The sequence below is a fragment of the Mastigoproctus giganteus genome, chromosome 2 (genome assembly GCF_048544385.1).
Source record: "Mastigoproctus giganteus isolate SK-2022 chromosome 2, ASM4854438v1, whole genome shotgun sequence".
NCBI lineage: Eukaryota > Metazoa > Arthropoda > Arachnida > Uropygi > Thelyphonidae > Mastigoproctus > Mastigoproctus giganteus.
The window spans coordinates 170,914,881-170,936,879 of record NC_143576.1 but is presented as its reverse complement, the minus strand read 5'-3'; the positions used below and the strand labels follow the sequence as shown (position 1 = coordinate 170,936,879).

The 21,999-nt window shown below is 35.9% G+C and overlaps 1 protein-coding gene across 1 annotated transcript; it reads right to left on the bottom strand.

Moving 5' to 3' along the window:
* Positions 1-543: 543 nt before the first annotated feature.
* LOC150089746 (huntingtin-interacting protein K) lies at positions 544-19,518 on the bottom strand. Its single transcript, XM_090368780.1, has 3 exons — positions 19,193-19,518; positions 7,308-7,415; positions 544-684 (listed from the first exon to the last, which is right to left on the bottom strand). The coding sequence occupies exons 1-3, from the start codon at positions 19,340-19,342 to the stop codon at positions 589-591; spliced, it is 354 nt and encodes a 117-aa protein (XP_090224906.1). The 5' UTR covers positions 19,343-19,518; the 3' UTR covers positions 544-588.
* Between the last annotated feature and the right edge of the window lie 2,481 nt (positions 19,519-21,999).

The window sequence follows — 21,999 nt, the reverse complement described above, 5'->3', positions numbered from 1 at the left end:
AACAAGGAGCAACATGTCATGTGACAACAAATGTAATAGATTCACTGAAAAATATGTGAAAATCAACTTTCAAGGAATGGTTCTTCTGGGTGATAATAAATGGATTGAGTAAAGAGATGCTAGCTCTCAACGAGTGTTTGGGCTGCCCATCTGAAACAGGTCATTTTCCATAAATAACTTCAGTTTTTCAAAAAAAAAAAAAAAAACCACCTAATAAATTTTACTTTTATGTGTGAGTTAAATTTTACATATACAATATATTTGATTTTCACTTAAAATGTATTTTTATTATAAGTGGTCTCTATATTTTTAAAAAGTTGCTATTCATAGTTTTAGCATATAAATTTCTTAAGCTATGAGCAGTCACTATATATTTCTTTAGAAAGGTGCTTTTTAACATAATAAATACGAAGGTTAAAAATAAATTAAGCTGCTTTGTAATTAAATGATTAATTTAATGGTTTAAACCTTAAACTAGTTGTTCCATAATGTAAACTACCATACTTACTAATGAAATTTTAACATCTTATAATCGATATGTATAAATTTTTTAATTTAACAGTACAGAATAAAAGATAGTATAACATATTAATTCGTTAATTCTATTAATGCTTCTACAATGTTTCCATGGTGCTCACGGAGTTTCAGTTCTGCAACACTCCTAGGAATTTCCATTTCTTTCATCTATGCAACAAAAACAAAAAAATAAGGGAATGTTATTGCTAACTTATTATTATCTATATTATCAACAAGAAACAAACATTAAAAATTAAATAAATTAATTATTGGAAGCTTTTTAAAGTAAGAGTCAATTCATTAAAAGTATTATAAAGTCATTAAAAGTACAGCAAATTACACTGTATTGACCAAAGAACAATAATTTTTTTCCCCCTCTAGAAAGTCAGGTAGGGTTTGTAATAAAGTTTAATGGCTTTTCAATTTCTAAATTTGTGTTGAGTTTTTACTACAATGATCACATAACTTAGTTTTTAAATGGGATAAATCAGTTCAAATGTTATTCTTGGTAACAGCTAACACTAGTAGAAATTTTGGGGAATTTTCCAGACATCATAAGTAACCATTTCTTGTACAATTGTAAAGAATTATAATTGGTATAAAGTAAAAGAATTAGTTGTGATCAAGCTATGAAAAGGGTCTGTTTTCTTGTTCAGTGCAACATCGATATAACATGCCCCTTCAGATCATTTCGGTTTCAGTTATGCTGCAGATACGACCATGTCCCCCAAAAAAATCATGAAAAAAAAAAGTAGTGTGTTCAAAGAACTAGCAATTTCATAATGGAAACTGGAAAAAGTGAATACTGTATATACTCTCGTATCCACTGTATATCCTACTACTGTATATCCTACACATGACCTTAGTGGGGGGGGGGTTTAGCTAAAAATGGCTGTATATTCACACTTCGATATACAAGCAATTCATGCTTTACGAGTTCCCAGGTGTACGATATTTTTCCCCCAAGTATCAAGTATCAACAAAATTGAAATATGAACATTAATTGCAAAACATGAATGTTAAACATTCATAAATACCGCATTCCAAACCACGTGCATAGCTATACAATACAGTGTGCCCTGCTTTACAATATTAATCAGTTCCAGAGACACCATCGTATCATTAAAATACTGTAATATGAACCCAATAACACATTGATTTTTGGTAATTCATTTCAAGATCTCAGTTCAAATTTCTGCTGTATAACTAAGCCATTTATCTCTCTTGGTGTCTCACGAGCATGACCTTAAGGCCATATAAAGGTCATGAGCATGGTTTGAAAATTGTATTAGTTACCAATTCAAATCATTAAAATGCACTACACTTTTATCGTTATCATATGTTCCGTTATAAGAATTAATTTTAAACGCCTTTGTGATATTTTTCTAAAGCACATTTCTGGAGGTCACAACCATAAAACAATTTGCACTTTCTGGTTTATTGGACTTTTTGGTTACTGCAAGCAATTATAAACGGGTAGTAAACTTGATGTTATTGGATTTGCAAAAATACCGAAATTTCCTCTTTATTGAAATCTTCAATCATATAAAAAACAAATAAATTTTCAGAATCTTCTCTTCATTCCTTTTTTTTAAGCTTCATAAACTTATTACTCCACACGAATTGTGTTAGTTGCAATTTGTGTGTGCCATTAAAAAATGCTTATGCATGCAATCATAAAATTTATAATTAAAAGAGAAGATTATATTGGAAACAAATGCCTCTTGAAACATTTCTGAAGAAGACAACTTCTTGTGCAACAAACTGAGTGCCGAGCAAATAATGAGTGATCAACGAGTGTGCATTTAGTCAATGATGACTAAGAATAGACATTCTTTAACATTTGTAAGTTGTAAATAATTTCTCTATTATTATAATTTGCTTGATTTTACAGACTACGTTTTCATTTCTTTGGATAAATCAATCAATATTTAAACAAACTAATTAGCTAACTAATTTCGTTGTTGATAACGTAACCCCTATTTTTAACCTTATGTCTATGGGAAATAAATTCCCGCTTTACGAGCACACGCTAGGAACAAATTAACTCGTAAAGTCGAGAACTACCTGTATTCGGTTGCAGAGTTTTTTTTGTAAACAACAGAACTCGTGAGAGATTAATTACTGTAGACACCCAGTTTCTCCCTCACCTAGAGATGCAATAAAAGACTATATCAGTTGAACGTTAATTACAAACAGCTACCTCTGGAGAAGAATACGGCTACCATTCGTCAAGTGTAATACATTATTTACAAAGTAAATAATGTAAATTTTGCTAAAAAAACAACACAAGCCATTCTTTCTTCAACTAAAAGTTACACTTAGGACAGTAAAAACTGCTAAGGGCTAAACTGGACAAAAATATACATGAACTAACAAGTGATTTGTGGAGAAATCATGTGACTACACTTTGGCACTACAATAGGCTGGACAGTTTAGTTTTGATTTAGTTTTCTCAAAATACAGTATATTCTAGGGCATCAGAAAGAAAATAACACAGCAAAATTTAATAATTCAGTAGGACTGAATTAATGGCCATCAAAAGAAAAAAATTATACGGTTTAAGAAAAGTTAAAAATTACTGAGAGTTAAGAGTGGCAAAATGAAATCAGTATATTTCATAAGTGTAGAATTCCAGAAGGAATGATCTGCGGTTGGATGAAAGAAGAAAAATTCCACTCATTCATTCATAGACTCCATGGAAGATGAAGTAAGCATCCAAAGAAAGAAAACTAGACTGTGAAAACAGTGATGTGGACTAATACTTACATAAGTGGTTTCTACAGAAGCATAGTGAAGGAGTGCTGATAAACGGGGTAATTTTGAAAAGACAAAACACTTAAATTTCATAAGCTACTTGGTGGAGATGTAAAAAAGTAAAGTGTAGCCATTATCAACCCACTGCAGGATGGAAGCCTCAACAATTCATGCTGAGGGAAACGGACCATAATCCGCCACGCTGGTCCAGTGCGGGTTGGCAGATCGACCGTATTCAGCAGTCAGGGGCTTGAACCCCGGTCTACTCAAAGAGTGTGTGCTACTGCACTCACGCTCCTGACCATCCGGCTATGGAGGCCTCTGGTGGAGATGATGATACATTTAAAGGTGGCTTTGGAGATGGGAAGGCACATCATGGGATATCCTAGGCTAGTCATAGATGAATCTGCATTTGGTGACATTACAGCAGAAGAAGTATTTCCTGAATTTCTGTGTAATGTAATTCAAGATGGTGAACTCACAGATGAACAGTTGTACAACTGTGCAAGGACAGAGTCACGTTTCTGCCAAGGAACACAACTGCACTAATTCAGCCCATGGATCAGGGCATTATCCAAGCCTTCAAAGCCCACTACTGGGGCAACTACTTGCTGATGTTGTGAACTCAGAAATTCAAGTTCTAAAATTTCCGAAAACATTAACACCAAAAGATTGCACACAATATTGGATTAGCATGGGAGAAAATAAGCTCAACAACAACTGAAAACTGCTGGAAAAAATGTATTGAAAAAGATGAAATCCCTAATAATAACCTTGAATTAGTAAAATTTTTCAGAACAAGAAGCAACAAAGGCTGCTTGTAACATATTTGGTGGCAGTCTTGGAGCAAATGACCTGGCTGCTTGAAATGAGGTGGATTTAGCCACCTCAAATGACCTGACTGCTTGAATTGAGGTAGATGTAGATGCTCTAGTTGCACATAACCTGAGCAACCAGGGCATCTGCATCCACCTCAATTCAAGCAGCCAGGTCATTTGCTCCAAGATTTCCACCAAATAGTACATCCAATTCTGGATCACCAAATAATACATCCAATTCTGGATCATCAAATAAAACAGCTCCCTGTGGAGTAGTTCAAGCTCCAAAAATGGTTGGAACTACTGGCACCAGCACAACTAGTTTACATGTCAATATCATTTATGAAAATCAGAAACAAGTGTCCAAGAACCTGAGGGACCCCACTTTTGACATTATACCAATCTGAAGAATATCCATTAATCACAACCTTCTGCCCTGAACAAGCAACGAGTGAGATCCTAAGATGGCTCACCACCTTGCAATCCATCTCCGAATCTTCCCAGTAATCCCAACATGTCCCAGCTTATACAGTAGCTTCTCATGAGGGATTGAGTCAAAGGCCTTGCTAAAATTCAAATAAACTATGTCAAAATTGTTCCCTACATCTAGTTCATGAGTAATAATGTCAAGCTGGCTTACCAGGTTAGTTAAAGTTGATTTTTCCTTAACAAAACAATGTGAATCATGTGTAGCATTTTAAACACACAGAACATGTGTTTAAAATGTCACTTTTATCTAAATGTCCCTGGATTGCACTCTTAATCACTGCTTCCAAAATTTTGCCTACCATGAAGTCAGATTAAGCAGTCTGTAGTTACCTACTTCACTCTTAGAACTGTCTTTATGTATTGGCAATACATTGGCACATCTCCGATCCAGAGGAATCTTTCCCAAGTCCAAAGATGCCATCATAATTAACCACAATGGTTCAATGCACTCTCTGCCACCTCCCTCAAAATTACTGGGTATATGCTGTCAACCCAAAAAGCCTTACTTACCTTTAGGCTCAAAAGCTTTTCTAACAAACAGTCATCTGTAATTCCAGAATTGCTAATTTTATATGTCTCAACTTCACTTACAGATTGTCTCCTCGCCATGAAGAGTATTTCATCATACAGATCAAATGCCTGATTTGTTTTCTTCTTCATATTGGCATACACGAAAAACTCTTGTACCCATTCTTTGTTCTTTTGGCCACTGCTTCCTCAATTTTCTTTGGCAACACTAACATTTTCAATAGTACTATTACAGATAAATTTGTAGCTGTTATAGGCCTCAGTACTTTTCATTGCTCTATAACTTTCCCATGTCACTTTTTCTGCTCTAGAGCCAATTTTCTTTGGCAACACTAACATTTTCAATAGTACTATTACAGATAAATTTGTAGCTGTTATAGGCCTCAGTACTTTTCATTGCTCTATAACTTTCCCATGTCACTTTTTCTGCTCTGTTGGACTGGCTAGCTCCATAATCACCCATCTCGGCATCCTCCTTGTGCTATATTTTCTTAGTGGTATATATGTATTTGTAGCTTCTGTGATTATTGCTTTAAAGGTATTCCATAATTTAATGTATCCACCCTCCCTATGCAATCTGCCTAAGGGATAGATGCTATATAGTGTCTTGAACTGTCATAGTCTCCTTTTCTGAAAATACAACCTATACCTATAACCACTGCAACATCTTTCTTCATCTTCCAATTAATGACTGCTACCTGTCAATGGTGCCTGCAATGTAAGCCTTATGATGTCATCTGATTTGTGAGTAATGAGGTCTAGAATATTCTTACCTCTAGTATTTTTTGCTGGTACAAATAATCATCGAGTTTATTTAGAAATTTTGTTTCCCTTGAGCTTCCTTCCCACAATCAATTAGGGCCAAATTTAATTGTCCATTATAAGACATTCATGCTTTCTCACCCATTTCATCTGCATGCGAAGACCCTCATCATACCTTCACAATCTTCTTATTCCCATTTGCAATGTTTCATTTTAGAAAACAGCTTCACATTTATATATTCATGATTTAGAAACATTTAGAGATCACTGAGGAGAAGATTATGTAAGCGAACATGGTACCACTCCTAAATTCAAAGAAATTACAAAAAAAAAAAACAACACAGGTCTAGAGAAGCTACAAGTCATGGAAAGTTAAAATTTTATTGAGGAATAGGAAATAGGAACTTAACACTTTTAAGGGGGGTGGTGGAGAATTCACTGAGAACTTGGTGGAAAAAGTCTACAAGCCAGACCCAACTTGCAGGGTGTCCAATTCTGCCTAAAACAAAACAAAAATCACTTAAAAACTAAAAGAAGCCAAAAAGTAACTGCATACGAAAACTTCATAACCTTTTTGCACAAATAACAGCAACTGATTCTCCATATGAACACCAAAAAGAGTTAAGGAGCATGACTGGCAGCCCTCAGTGAGATAAATAGCAGCTTAGTTTATAATGCTGCAAAATGTAATTTGTTATTTGGTTTTTAGGAGAATTAGCAACTAAGGCCATATTGCAGCAAAATGTAAGTTTGTACACCTGGGAGTATAACAACCTGCACATCATATTAAAAACAGTATAGGAGGAAAGATTTGGAGTTATACACTAAACTGTACTAGTGGTAAAACTCAAATGATGCCCAAACATGGGCAGGTGAAGGTAATTATCATTCATCCCATAGGCTGAATGATAATTGCACACAGCTGCTTGTGACAGGCATTTTTTTAGCATGAACTTTATTAATGAATCCCAAATGTTTTTGATTTAATGCACAGTGCAGTTCACACTAAAAATTCCTTGAAATGTTTCAGACAACTTATGCAGTTCTAAAAATTCCTTCAAAAGAGTCCTGGTGGGTCAATTATAGATTTACATTAAATTAAAGTGCATTTTGAAAAATGTTTCTAAAAATACAATTGGTATATATCTGAAAATGTATACCTCACATTTATATAACTTAAAGGAATATCTACCACATGTATTATATGTAAATACAGACAGAATTTCCCTTCACATCATTCTAGGAGGCTTCTAAACTCACTACAATGAAATTGTGACTTCCAAGTGCCATAGAAAGGAAAGGTCTTTTTATTATATATTTTTAATACCATGATTTATTTTACTTCAAACCTGACACAAATTCTGAAGGAAGCACATAAATATGAAGCAAATTTTCTCGGCACTAGGACAGGTAATATAAATTAAGAACTATACTTACAATAAGCTCAACATCTTCTTTCTTTATAGTTACTTTAGCTAACTCTTTTTGCCTGGCAGCTTTTTCTGCTGTTTCTTTAGAATGTTTATCTCCTATTAAGGACATAGCCTGAAAAAAATTTAATATAAAAAAAAAAACAGAACTGTAGGTCTTAAATGATACTCTTGATTTCTGTCAATGTTAGGATCTCTAAATGAAAACTAAATCTAATAAAAAAAATTAACCATCATAAACCTATCCAAAACATTTTAATGGATTAGAAATTGCATGTTAGTAACAATTGTGCAGCATACATATAAAACTAACTAAGGCATTCCCACCTAAGTTTTCACATGTAGAACATTTAAACTTTTTTATCCTGTAACACTATCCATTAAGATGTTACTTTTCCCTATTTAAAAGATTTACATATAATACAAATTTGCTTCAGCTCTCCAACATTTACAACTCGCCTAATTCTCTCATTTCTGCCAATTCCGTGACGACTACTCAAACCTAAGTAGTCATGTAATTATGACTACTCAAACTCACTATGACAAAATATGACTACTCATACCTGAGTAGCCATATTCTGTTCACATGATCAGCTCTGAAGTTATTCATTCAAAATCAAGGCCTAGTAATGCAATGGTAAAAACTTCAAATGGGGAATTCCACAAAATCAAATCCCAATAAACATAAGAACAAAAGCATTTGTTACATATAACAAATTCTAATACGTTAAATATTTGGAATGCATTTTTTAAAGATTTGGAATCCCCATAAAATAAGGAAATATATAAAGAATCTGTTTTAGACATCAAGTTAACAACTTTCATCTGTGAATGTTTTCGGTTAGGTCACCACCTGCATTTTATAATAAACTTATAAATAAGATCTTTATTGTAAGGTTCACCGATACATGCAGGTACCACGACTCTACAATACCCTTCACAGCATCATGCTAGGGGTTAACAAGAAAAATGTTCTTGTTTATACTCCAGCACGACCCCACCAGGTCAGTGGAGTTTACAATAAATCAATCAATACAAATATTAATCATATTTAGCAGTCATGGGCTTGAACCCTGGTCCACTCAAAGAGCATGTGCTACTGCATTCATGCTCCTGACCAAAAGCAATTTTGAAAAATAAACTGGATATCATTCAAAAAGTAAAAACAAATCACAAATATTTTGTGTGTAGTAATAACAATGGGTAAATAGTTATGCACAACATTCCCTGTCATGATATAAAAATACATCTAATGCTTGGGTAATATACACACTGTGTTCTTAGAAAGCCAAAGTTAATAAATTTCCCATATAAACTCATACAACTTGCTAATATATATTCCCAAAGATTTGCAAATAATTTGATTTTTTTTAAATGAAATATAAACAATTACTGTACATACTTGATACACTAATCCTGTTTCAAAAATTCATTCTAAGAAAGCTGTGAGCTGCCATCTCCTTTTCATAAAGAACCTTATACCAAGTTGTGACATCACAAAGGTCCCTAAGAACATTGCTCCTTTCAATATTATGATTGGAATCCAGACAGAATTTCTGGATTCCAATCATAATATCTAATTTCTGCATGAGTTCTCTTAAACTTTTCAGGCTTTTTCAAGATGTATTGGATATTTTGTTATTCCTAATAGCATCTCTTTCTTCATTTTGCATTTGTGCCTGCAACTTGATCAAATCATCGATTGTGAAGTCATTTCGATGAGGGGGGGCCTCCAGTAACTCATTCACATCTTCATTAGCATTAGTAGAGGCATACAATGAAGAAAGCAAGCTTATGCAGTATCAGATAAAAGAAAAAAAAAAAAAAAACCTGCTCCCATTTCGCCCCTCCATTCGTTCCAAATACCTGTCCAGCTCAGACTTAAATTTATTTAGGCTATCAACTTCCACAACAAAAGATGGAAGTCTGTTCCACCAATCAACTACCTGCTGGCTAAAGGCAAACTTCGGCACATCTATCCTACAACTGTCTTTCCACAATTTGAATTTATGCCCTCTCAGGTGATTATTCTGAGCAAGAGGAAGAATCCCATCAGCATTGAGCATGCTCAAACCATTCACAGCTTTATACACCTCAATCAGATCACCTCGCATGTGCCTAGTCTCCAGACACTGTAATCTGCAAAACTTAAGAAGCCTTTCTTCGTAAGAGCAACCCTTCATTCCATTCACTAATCTTGTTGCCCTTCTCTGTACTCATTCCAACAGCTCCTGTTGCAGCAGCAGCGTACTGTCATTAGTGTCCTTAACAAACCTGCAAACTTTTGTATCATCTGCAAACTTGGACATTAAGCCTGATATACTATCAATATCATTTATAAATACAGAAAACAACAATGGACCCAACACTGAACCCTGAGGAACTCCACTAATAACATTAGTCCATGAAGAGCAGTGTCCATTAATTACCACTATCTGTCTTCGTCCACTCAACCATCCCTTTATCTATAATAGCAATTTGCCTCCAATGCCACACTGCTCCAATTTGTGCAGCAGTCTTCCATGTGCAACAGTATCAAAAGCCTTTCTAATCCAAATATATGATATCAAAGTTATTCCCTGCATCCAATTCCTTTGTGACCACATCATAGTATCCAATCAAATTGGTCAGGCAAGACTTCCCCTTAACAAAACCATACTGTGTCCGAGCTATAACTAAAGTCTTGTCTAGATGATCCTGCAGTACTTCTTTAACCAATGCTTCCATTAATTTCCCTGGAACAGAAGTTACACTAACAGTTCTATAATTACTTGTGTCGCCCTTTGAGTGAATTGGGGTCACATTTGCACATCTCCAATCCATGGGTACCTCCCCTGAGTCCAAGGAAGATCTCATAATTATGGCTAAGGGTTTGCTTACTTCCTTTGCTGCCTCCTTTAATATAACTGGATAGATCCCATCCACCCCGGGTGCTTTTTTTATATTTATCTTCAACAAATTCTCCTCCACTGTCCTCTCAATTATTACAATATCATCTAGCTCACTGCCAGAGTTTAATTCACCTCTGGCATTCCCTTGTCCATATGGTTTGGAATATAACTGAATGTATAATTCAGCCCCAAGTGAGTTATTTACTTTTAGCTTCAACAATTTCTCTTGCACTTTCCTCTCAGTTATCCCAAAAAACTTGCTAGTAAATTGTATGCTTTATCCACCAATTCAGGGCTGCAGGTCAGTTTCAGTCATCCACTTTGAGGATCATCTGCCACATTCTCTGCCCTCTTTAAACAGCTTAAACCATCAAAATGTTTGTAAATTTATGACTGCTGTCTCCTGTCCTTCAACACCTCTAATCCACTGATGGACAATCCTGCCTACCTTGATCAGCTCAAATTTGTACAACTTATGAGAAACTGCTGCATCAATGCCTTGCCAAAATCCAAGTATATAACTTGCAAGTTTGTTTTTTTTTTTTGCATCCAGCTGTTCTATAATCTCATTATAGTAATTTACTAGATTTGGGAATTCTCAAGAATTCATTTACAATGCCATTCCTAGCAAAATCCTGTACTGCATCTTTACCCTTACTGACTCCATAATCTTACCAATTAGCATTAGCAAAGGCACATGATGCAAGTAAGCAAGCTTATATAGCATCAGCCAAAAAAAAAAAAAAAAAAAACCCTTATTTCACCCATCCACTCGCTCCAAATGTTTGTCAAGTTCTGCCTTGAATCTGTTTAAGCTATCAACTTGTACAACGACAGATGGAAGTTTGTTCCAGCAATCAACCACCCGCTGGCTAAAGGCAAACTTCCGCACATCTATCCTACATCCGTCTTTCCTCAATTTGAATTCCCTCTCAGGCGATTATTCTGAGCAAGAGGAAGAATCTTCAGTATCAATTTCCAGGTTATGGTGTTTTTGCCATGTCTAAAATTTGTAACATGTATTTTTTGGAAATCCTCATAGTCATGGAAAATGATAGCACAAAAACATGTCCCCCCCAAAGAATAAATTACAATTAGAAATGATTTTACAATAAGTTATAATTATGAACAGTAAAATACAATTTCAAAATATATTCAGATTATGCACATCAGAATAGTAATCAACTTGTATATCTACATACTTAAGCTGTTGTAACATGATTTGTTTACCTAGAGAACATAAGAGACATTTTTCCCAGATAATTTCTGGAACACGAAAAGGGATGTAACTTGGAAACAAGGAGATTTTAGTCGTCTGCTTATATATACACTTTTTTTTTTTTTTTTCACTGTTTTCGATCTTAAATCAATCCTGAAAGCCCACATGTTGCAAAACACTAACATGTTACATAACATTATAACACTAAAATAGTATCATTATGTAATATACATATCGCTGGATGCACATGAAACAAGTGTTAGGTATGGTTGATTTTCCCAAAAATCTAACTTAGAACCAGCCCTTACCAGTCTAACTCTAGATGAAATGAAGTTAAAGGCTTGGAATAACTGAATTAATAATTTCTTTTAAAAATATGATAATTGTTATTATCAAATGTTATAAACAACTGTCGCTTTAATAAAAATAAAAATATCATTTCATGGGTAATAATTTAATAATATTTTTTTTATAATTTAACTATAATTAATATGTCAAGAGATAATAAACTGAAATTTCATAAATTACATTTATGAAACAAAGATGCATTCCTGATGTTGGGCCACACTTTTGTACATGTGCGGGCAATCCTAATAATATATATGTGAGAGAGAGAGAGAATGCAGGCAACTGCAAAATGAGTACCACTTGGTAATATAAAATAGCGCAATATATATTCACATAACCATTCAATCATGCAGGTGCACCAAAAAGGCCCATCTATATGGTTCGGCAGCACTGGAGTTTCATCATGAGCTTTGGCCCTGTATAGCTGCACCATAGGATAATATGCCAGAAGGTTTGTTTAACATATACATATACTTTGAATAATTTGAATAATAATAATGGCTCCTGTGTTCTGTCAAAAGAATCTTGAACAGTTTTGATGCCAAGTCCTGATGTTATTTTTCCACTTGTTCTCAAAACCTATGCTCATTAGCTTACTACTCCTGTTCTGTGTTGCCTGTTTACACTTTCATATTCCACTGCTGTTTTTCCTTCTCCTTAGAAATTTGCTCATACCAACCAGTTCCTAAAAAGGGTGATAAATCTCTCACATACAATTATTGTCACACTGCACTTACTTCTACTCTTTCTAAAGTAATGGAGAAATCGATTAACTGCCAACTCCTAAACTATCCAGACACCTTCCATCTGATCAATGATTGCCAGTATGGATTCCATCAATGTTGATCCAGTGATATACTATCTATGTTGATCCATTGGTGATATACTATCTATGTTGATCCATTGGTGATATACTATCTATGTTGATCCATTGGTGATATACTATCTATGTTGATCCATTGGTGATATACTATCTATGTTGATCCATTGGTGATATACTATCTATATTGATCCACTGGTGATATATTATCTATGTTACCCATCTATGGATAAATTCAATGGAAAAGTTTGGTAAAACTCAAGCAATTGCTCTTGACATTTCAAAGGCTTTTGATCTTTTCTGGCATAAAGGTCTTCTAAATAAGCTTCTGTCTTATGGTTTCCCAACTGTTTTCTCTCTGACCTCTCATTATATGTGATGGTGAATGGCTCTTTGTCTTCTAACTTCTCCACTAATGCTGGTGTTCCCTAAGGTTCAGTTCTTTCTCTCACTCTTTTCCTCTTCTATATTAACCCTGGGGGCTCACATCTGGTGAGTATGGGCTTGGCACACCCAGGGTCCTGAGCTGGATATCATCATTCTTCTCTTTCTTGGTGATTCCCTTCTCTCTCTCTCTCTCTCTCTCTCTCTCTCTCTCTCTCTCTCTCTCTCTCTCTCTCTCTCAGGGTAACTCAGGAATTTTTTTTTTTTTTTTTTTGGCTGGTGCAGCATAAGCCTCTGGCTTCCTTGCACCATATAGCTAATAATAATAATGACCTTCTTCCATTGACTGGAAATTCTATGCATAGTTTTTCTGATGATAGCACAACTTACTTCATTTCAATCCTTCTAAAACTCAGTCCTGTCTTATATCTTGGAAAAAGGATTCTTCTGCTCTCACACTTATCTTCAATGACACTCTGATTTCTAGACAAGATCACATATCTCTATTAGGGATTACCCTGACTTCTAATCTCGCTTGACATAAGCACATCACAAATCCTGCTTCCTCTGCATCTAAATAATTGGTGCCCCCCACTCCCCCTCTTCTAGACTTCATTCAAAAGAGGACAATTAGATTAATTAATGACCCATCTCTATCAAAGTCTCTACACATTCTTTCTCATAAATGTTCTGTTTCTGATGCACCTTTTCTAGAGATACTTATAATGAGAATTTATAATTCCTGCTCTCTTTCTTCCTTTCTCTCTCTTCCAAACCAGCCAACTGTCCAACAAAACCAACACAAAACTGACTTTTCTTTTTCTTCATTAATTCCCTCAACTTCTGTTTTCTAGAACAAACTCCCTTCATACATATTTCCTGAAAATTACAATCGGGAGACATTCATGTCTAATGTTAACAACTATTTTCTTTCATCTTCCCAATCTTCAATCCATGCATGGTATTAAGTACAATAGGTTCTATTAAGTTTTGTGATTGGTTTTTCATAAAAAAAAAAATTAGTGGATTAAAGAAGAGTGGGGTTGGACCACCATGGATTATTAAAATTTGCTTGTCAATAACTACTGCAATTAATACTTGTTTGTGCACTGTGCACTTGGTACTCATTATGAAAAAGGCAACTGTCCACTCCAATTCTTGCTCTTTTACAGAGCTTCATCGCAAAGAACCACAGCAGAGTTGAATTAACGTTCATGAATGACACTATACATACAAAAATGCATGCCCATTCCAATTAAAATTGGCCTGTCTTCACCAGGCAGGGATGAAAACCAGGTATGAAAAACAGCTGTTTTTGTTGTTGCTATTGGGTTTAATGACACAAGGGCTGCTGTGGCCAAATTGTGTCTGTTCATAGGTTATGTAGAGGTAATGTATCGTTATAGATGTTAAATTATATCCTCCTGTACAGGCCAATACATTTTAAATATATCAAAAGTTCATCTATATTTGTTTATTTGCTTCATTTCCTATAAAATGAGATAGATCATGTGAGATATACTGAACATGGAAAATGACTGAAAGATTTGACTGGATGGCTGAATGTAAGGGACAGTCAACCAGAAAATGAAGGACAGTAAGTTGTCTTTGACAGTATGGGCACTGCAGTGGACTTTCACTCAATAATAGGAAGAGATGTGTGGAGCAAAACAGTATTGCTCACTTAGCTATATAACCAATCACAACAACACACAACCACTGATTATCCCTTATGAATATTATCTTCACACCTGAACAGAAAGGATAGACAGGATAGGAAGTGAGGAGGTGTTATGCCGTTAATTAAGAAAAACAAAATCAAAAGAAGTGCATCCAGTTGATATAGATGAACAGTGCACTGTTGAGTCAGTTTGGTGTGACATAAGCACTGTGAAAGCAAAAATAAGAGTAGGAGTGTGTTATAGGCCTAATGACTTGAATGAGTACAATGAACAGTTGTACAGAGAAATAGAGTGGGCTAGTAAATCCGAATGTCTTATAATGTGGGATTTTAACTTCCCAGATATTGACTGGAACTTGTGGTTGGTCACTCACACACTAGTAAGACTTTTGTGGATTTATTGGATGATTGTTTTTTTCAGCAGCATGTTCGAGAGGCAACCAGAGAGGGTAATACTCTTGATCTGGTTATCAGCAGTGATTCGTGTATTAAGAATTTGCAGATAAAGGAACCACTAGGTGGCAGTGATCACAGGTGAGTACAGTAGTCTCAGACAGTTTTTAAATTCTGTACAGTGGGATCAACTGACGATGTTACCAACAGTAAATTTTAAATGGGAAGCATTCAAGGAATTAATCGTGGATGCTACTAAAAGTTTCATACCTATTAAGAAATATTGTTCAAGGTTTAGGCCTAAATGGTTATCAAATGAACTAATGAGACTTGTGACAGAGAAGAAAAATGAATGGGATGCATATAAATTATCAAGCAACTCATAAATCTATGGCTGACATACATAAGCTAGTCTGTAATCAGGTGACAAAGGAGGTTAGGCAGGCGAAGGCAGATTACATGAAATCTTTAGCAAAAGATGCTAAGAAAAACAGCAAGGATTTCTTTACTTATATAAACTCTAAAAGGAAAGGGATGAATCTGATTGGTCCACTTGATATCGATGGTTCGACTGTTAATGATCCTGCAAAGATAGCAAACAAACTGAATGAATATTTTGCATCTACATTCATACACGAGGAGTTATTAAGGTTTGAAAATGACAGAAGGTTATCAAATTGTAGCAGGGTGCTTAATGATTTTGTAATAACTGAGAGCAAAGTGGAGGAGAAATTGTTGAAGTTAAACATAAGAAAGGCATCTGGGGTGGATGGGATCTATCCAGTTATATTAAAGGATGCATCAAAGCAACAAAGCAAACCCTTAGCCATAATTATGAGAGCATCCTTGGACTCAGGGGAGGTCCCCACGGACTGGAGATGTGCAAATGTATCCCCAATTCACAAAGGGAGATCGAAGGGTGACACGAGCAATTACAGACCAATTAGTTTAACTTCTCTTCTGTGTAAAATAATGGAGTCACTGGTTAAAGATGCATTGCAGGATCATCTAGTCAAGACTGCAGCAATAATTCAGACAGCATGGGTTTGTTAAGGGAAAGTCTTGTCTGACAAATTTGATAGGATATTATGATGTGGTTACAAAGGAACTGGATGCAAAAAATAATTTTGATATATATTTGGATTTCAGGAAAGCTTTTGACACTGTTGCGCGTGGAAGACTATTGTACAAATTGGAGCAGAATGGTATTAAGGGTAATATTAACCATCCTTTTATCCATTGCTACAATGGATAAAAGGATGGTTGAGTGGGAGAAGACAGAGGGTGGTAATTAATGGGTGCTGCTCTTCATGGACTAATGTTATTAGTGGAGTCCCACAGGGTTCGGTGTTGGGTCCTCTGTTGTTTTGATATAGCCTGATATACCTTCATCAATGATATTGATGAAGGTATATCAGGCTTAGTGTCGAAGTTTGCAGATGATACAAAGGTTGGCAGGATTGTTAATGACAGTAATGGCAGTGTGCTAATGCAACAGGATCTAGATGATTTGGGTATATGGGCTGAGAAGTGGCAACTGAAGTTTAACCTTGACAAATGCAAAGTACTGCATATGGGTAGAAGTAACCCCAGAGAAACGTACCAACTGTGTGGTACTACACTTAAGATGGTAGAAAATGAAAAAGACCTGGGAGTAATTTTGCAGTCAGATATGAAGTTTTCTGAGTAATGCAGACAGGCTGCCAGGGCAGGTCATGGGGTTTTGTCAATGATATATAGGAATTTTGCTAGCAGGGAGGAGGTGATTGTCCCTCTGTATAAGGCAATGGTCAGGCCACATCTTGAATACTGCATACAGGTCTGGAGGCCTCATTTTAGGAAGGATGTAGATTTGCTTGAGCATGTACAGAGAAGGGCAACAACATTGGTGAGGGGAATGAAGGGATCCTCTTACCAAGAGAGGCTTAAGTTCTGCAAATTGCAGTGGCTGGCGACTAGGCACCTGTGTGGTGATCTGATTGAGATGTATAAGGCTTTGAATGGGTTGAGCACACTGAATTCTGATGGGATCCTTTCACTTGTTCAGATTACGAACCTCTAAGGGGGGCATAAATTCAAATTAAGAAAAGACAGATGTAGAATAGATGTGCAGAAATTTGTCTTTAGCCAGCGGGTGGTTAATTGCTGGAACAAACTTCCATCTGTCATTGTGGAAGTTGATAGGTTAAATAAATTTAAAAAGGAACTGGACAGGCATTTGGAGAGAATGTAATTTTTTTTTTTGGCTGATGCTGCATAAGCTCATACACTTGCTTTCTTGCATCACATGCCACTACTGCTGCTACTACTACCTACACAGATAATTTGTATTTTCAGCAGAACTGCCTACACTAATAATAGTGTAGTTTCAGCAGAACTGGCTACATGAATAAATAAATAAATAAGGAAGCTGAATTAATTTGAATTTGGTTATGTTGTACTGAAGTTCATAACAATAAGTGGTCATGCTAAAATAGACCGTTTTCCTTTGATCCTACTGTTTCTCATGTGAAAACTGTTTCCTATGTTATGTATGAGTAATTTATCTATGTTCAACTCCCCAGTCATGCTGTTGTGTGGTGTAGTTTGAATAGTGTTCTGTGATGTTTATCCTTCTGTACTGACAGTTACACATTTTCAGTGTAATTAAATTGTGTGGATTTCATAACGGAACATTACAATCACATCAAGTGATATCACTATTAGTAGCAATAAATGATGCAAGAAAGCAAGCTTATACAGGAGTAGGAAAAAAAAAAAAAAAACTCTGCACATCACCTGCCCGCACCCTTCAACCTTGAATTTATTCAAACTACTGACGTTGACAACAGTTGGAAGTTTGCTCCAACAATCAACTACCCACTGGCCGAAGGCAAACTTTTCACATCAATTTGAATTTATGACCCCTCATGTGTAGTCTGAACAAGAAGAATGCCATTAGCATTATGCACATAAAAGACAGCAGTATTTTATGTGCAGTATACATAAAAGACAGCAGTCTTTTATTCACATAAAAGTTTTTTATTTTGTGCACTGGTTACTACATAATAGCATTCAATCCAATTGGTCAGACATGATCACTCCTTAACAAATCCATGCTGTAACTGCAGTGTAACTGTACTCCTTTCTCGATGGTCCTGCATTACTTCTTTAACCAGTAACTCCATTATTTTCCCTGGAACAGAAGTTAAGCTAACAGGTCTGTAATTACTCAGATCACCTTTTTTGAACTGGGGGGTACATTTACACATCTTGTCTACAGCTTCAACAATTCCTCTTAGCTATCAAAAAATCATTAGCTCCCCATTATTATTATTATTAATAGCCATATGATGCAAGGAAGCCTGAGGCTTATGCTGCACCAAGAAAAAAAAAAGTTCCTGAGGGAGAGAGAGAGTCAAAAGTAGAAGAGAATCACCAAGAAAGAGAAGATTGATGATATCCAGCTCAGGACCCTGGGTGTGCCAAGCCCATACTCACCAGATGTGAGCCCCCGGGGTTGATAAACTTCTGCCTCCACATTCCTTAATGCATTTCTCATGTGTGAATGTAGATGCAAAATACCTATTCAGTTTGTCAGTAACCTAAGCAGGATCAACAGTTATACCATTGATATCAAGTGGGCCAAGAGGAGATGGGTGGGCATATTTTTGCATTTGTCAGAAAAGGTAGTATCTCATGAAAATTAATAACAAATTTTTATGTATATACTTACCAGGGACTAATGAAACATATTTTCTAGATGGTGAATAAAATTGTAAAAAAAAAAAATAAAAATAAATAAATATATATTTTTTTATTTTATTTTATTTTATTTTATTTATTTATTTTTGGCATCTGGATTTTATATTTATAAAAGGCATCACCCTGTTCTAACACGGGTGCGTTATAACCAAGAATCCGGCCTTTATCGTTTGCAGGATTAAACTGCAAACTGTGGAAGAGCTTTGCTTGTAGCTTAATTTAGTTAAAGCCTGCAGTGCGGGTTAATTCACATAACTGACATATATTTACATGACACACGTTTTAGCTTTGTCAGTCAGCCCGATAGTGTGAACGTCCTATCTCGAGCTTAAAATATGGAATATCACTCTATACACAAAAGCATGTTTTTTTCTGTTCTTGTTTTCATGTTTAACCAATCAATACTACTTACACCAGTAATATCTTGAGAACTAATTTCCTTTTCCTCGGCATAGTCCGTAACTTTTTCAAGATCCGCGGCACCACTATCATGTTTAGCAACCTTCTTGTGTGGCTTTTGTTCCTCCACAGTTGTTGCAGTATCATCAAGATCGTCTGCCATCGCGTTTCTTTTAAAAATACTGTATATTTATGAATCCTGCAGGATAGTGTGGCCACTTGCTCAACAACTTCCAGTGCCACCGGTGCAAGAGCTTTAACTCCAAAACCCTCGCAGTGTAACACACACGTCTCCTGCCGATAAAGTTTCTATATCGAATAGGATAATAGACGGTACATTTTAAATCACTTACTGTTCGCAGAAAACATTGTTTTATGTTATTATTATTATTATTTGTAAATTGCAGAACTACATTTTCTTTAGAAGAAATTATTTAGTATGCAAGGGATTGTACCGAATTTCAAAGAATCAATCAAGACAATGTAAATCTTAAGTGCTGCAATCTGAAAATACGAGTAGAATTTAATTAATGACTACTAAAAAAACAATTAAATAATTAATTTATAACTGAGTGCATCAATATTAATAGCATTAATATTAATCACAATTAGTAACATCGTTAATTATCAATGAAATAACCAATTTAATTAGATGGCTGATAACATAGATCAGTTGATTGTTGCTTCCCTTGTCCTCGGAATATAGTACTAAAAAAAAAAAAAAAAAACTATTATTTTTAGGCCACCCGAATAATTAAATTCACTGGCCGTGCTGTGTGTCATATCTCTGCAAATTGCGTGTGTTCTATGGTCGATTTGTCTGTTTTGCTGGATGAAAAACCCCAGATTCTGGGGAAAAATCTTACTATCTTAGTAAGTAAAAATCTTAGCGTTAGTTGAACTTCGTTAGCAGTTAAATTGTACGTTTAAATAAATACATATAACGACTTAGATTACAAACGTAATATAATTAATAACATAACATAATTAATTAATAAATTAATAGAATCATGACTCAGACCAGAGCAGCAAAGCAAAAGGCTCAAGCTAATGGAAGTGCTGTGGCTCAGAGCAGAACTGAGGGGGGCAGTTGTCCTCTGACTCACAGCCTTATAAAATGCACTGTTTGCTTGATGTTTGCAGAGCAATCGGGTACGGGCCATGACACTGCCAAGGGGGATGTCTTTGTGTGTGCGCGATGCAAGGAGTGTATCGATATCAGGCAACAACTCGGCGTTCTTGTGGGCCTATATGAGAGCTTGAAGGACAGGGTGGATGCCCTCGAAGAAACTAAATTGAGGGGCCCAGCAAGCTCTCAGCTGCCCACATCAACGCCAGAGCTTGCAGTTGGGCATCGCGTGACACAAAGACAACCCCTAAGGCAGAATGCGCTGGTCCCGAAGGAACTAGTAGTTGTTGGTGACTCTATTGTCAGGGAAACGGGGAACATGCTTTGTAAAAAAGATAGGTGGAACAGGACCAGGGTATGTCTGCCAGGGGCAAAGGTTGATGACGTTGTAGAGCGAATATCATCTTTTAAGGGCACAAAAGGTGATATAGTTGTACACGTTGGCACTAATAATATTAAGAGTAGGAGACCGGCAGAATTACTTAACAAGTACAGGTCACTGTTGAACAAAAGCCGAGAATTAGGGTTGAATATGAAAGTGTCTGCAATTCTGCCCAGACACGATAGGAGGGAGTATATGATGAGAGCCTTGTCGATCAATTCGGCCCTGGAAAGATTGTGCAAGGCTCAAGGGATAGAATTTTTTTCAGCCTGGACTGTACTTGTTAACAGGAGAGATTGCTTCTACAGGGATGGGATACACTTAAATAGAAAGGGTGCAAGAATATTTGCTGATGCTATCGAGGCAGTGTTAGGTGGGTCGGAAAACTGCTAGCTTGGGGGGGAGACAAAGACCAATAGATTGACAGTAGCCACTGGCAGAGGTGAAAGAGATTCTTGCACTGCTTCTATTAGAATGAGCAGAAGCCTGAAAAACAAGATGCATGGTATTTCAGAGACTGCTGGGAGCCATTGCGGTACAAGTAAACACATGGGTTGTGTTAGGGTAGCTAAGAATAGAAACAGGTGCAGGTATACTTGCGTGTACACCAATGCTAGGAGTTTAGTAAATAAATTTGATGAATTTGAGGTATTGCTCAAAACATCGAAGGCAGATATTGTTGGGATATCAGAGACGTGGTGTCACACAGATATAAGGGATGCAGAACTGCAATTTGGGGAGTACAACGTCTACAGAAAGGATAGACAGGATAGGAAGGGAGGAGGGGTTATGTTATTAGTTAAGAAACACATAAAAACCAAGGAAGTGAAGCCAGTCGACATCGCTGGACAGTGCAGTGTGGAGTCAGTTTGGTGTGACATAAACATTGGGAGTCCTCAAATAGGCCTCTGAGGTTGGGTATATTCATATTACGTTCTTAGCGTTTTTTCCACCAACCTTTCATGGAGTAAAATAAAATTAAAATAAATAAATAAAACAAAACAAATCTTGATAACTATATTTACAATAACCTGTATTTACAAAATTAATATACGTATTACAATATTAAAAGTATTAAAACACAAGATTAAAATGCATTAAAATATACTAAGTTAAAAGCGATAAAATCCCGTAGCTTTCAAAGGCTCCAGCCTTCTTCTTCAGCAGTACTCTCTATTATTCAGTACACCTTTAAATATCAGCAGGGTAATGGTAGGCATCACATGTTTCCATTCTCACGTGTTCCGCTCTCTTGCATTGTGGAACCGGAAGTGGCTCGAACGGAAGTCGTACGGAACCGTTCATCCTT

What these genes read in the sequence shown, in the direction of transcription:
- LOC150089746 (XM_090368780.1), bottom strand. Translation starts at nt 19,342, where the DNA reads ATGGCAGACGATCTTGATGATACTGCAACAACTGTGGAGGAACAAAAG. An exon ending in GTTCTCAAGATATTACTGGT is followed by an intron (nt 7,416 to 19,192) that starts GTAAGTAGTATT and finishes AATTTTTTTCAG; the next exon opens with GCTATGTCCTTAATAGGAGA. An exon ending in AAGAAGATGTTGAGCTTATT is followed by an intron (nt 685 to 7,307) that starts GTAAGTATAGTT and finishes TTTGTTGCATAG; the next exon opens with ATGAAAGAAATGGAAATTCC.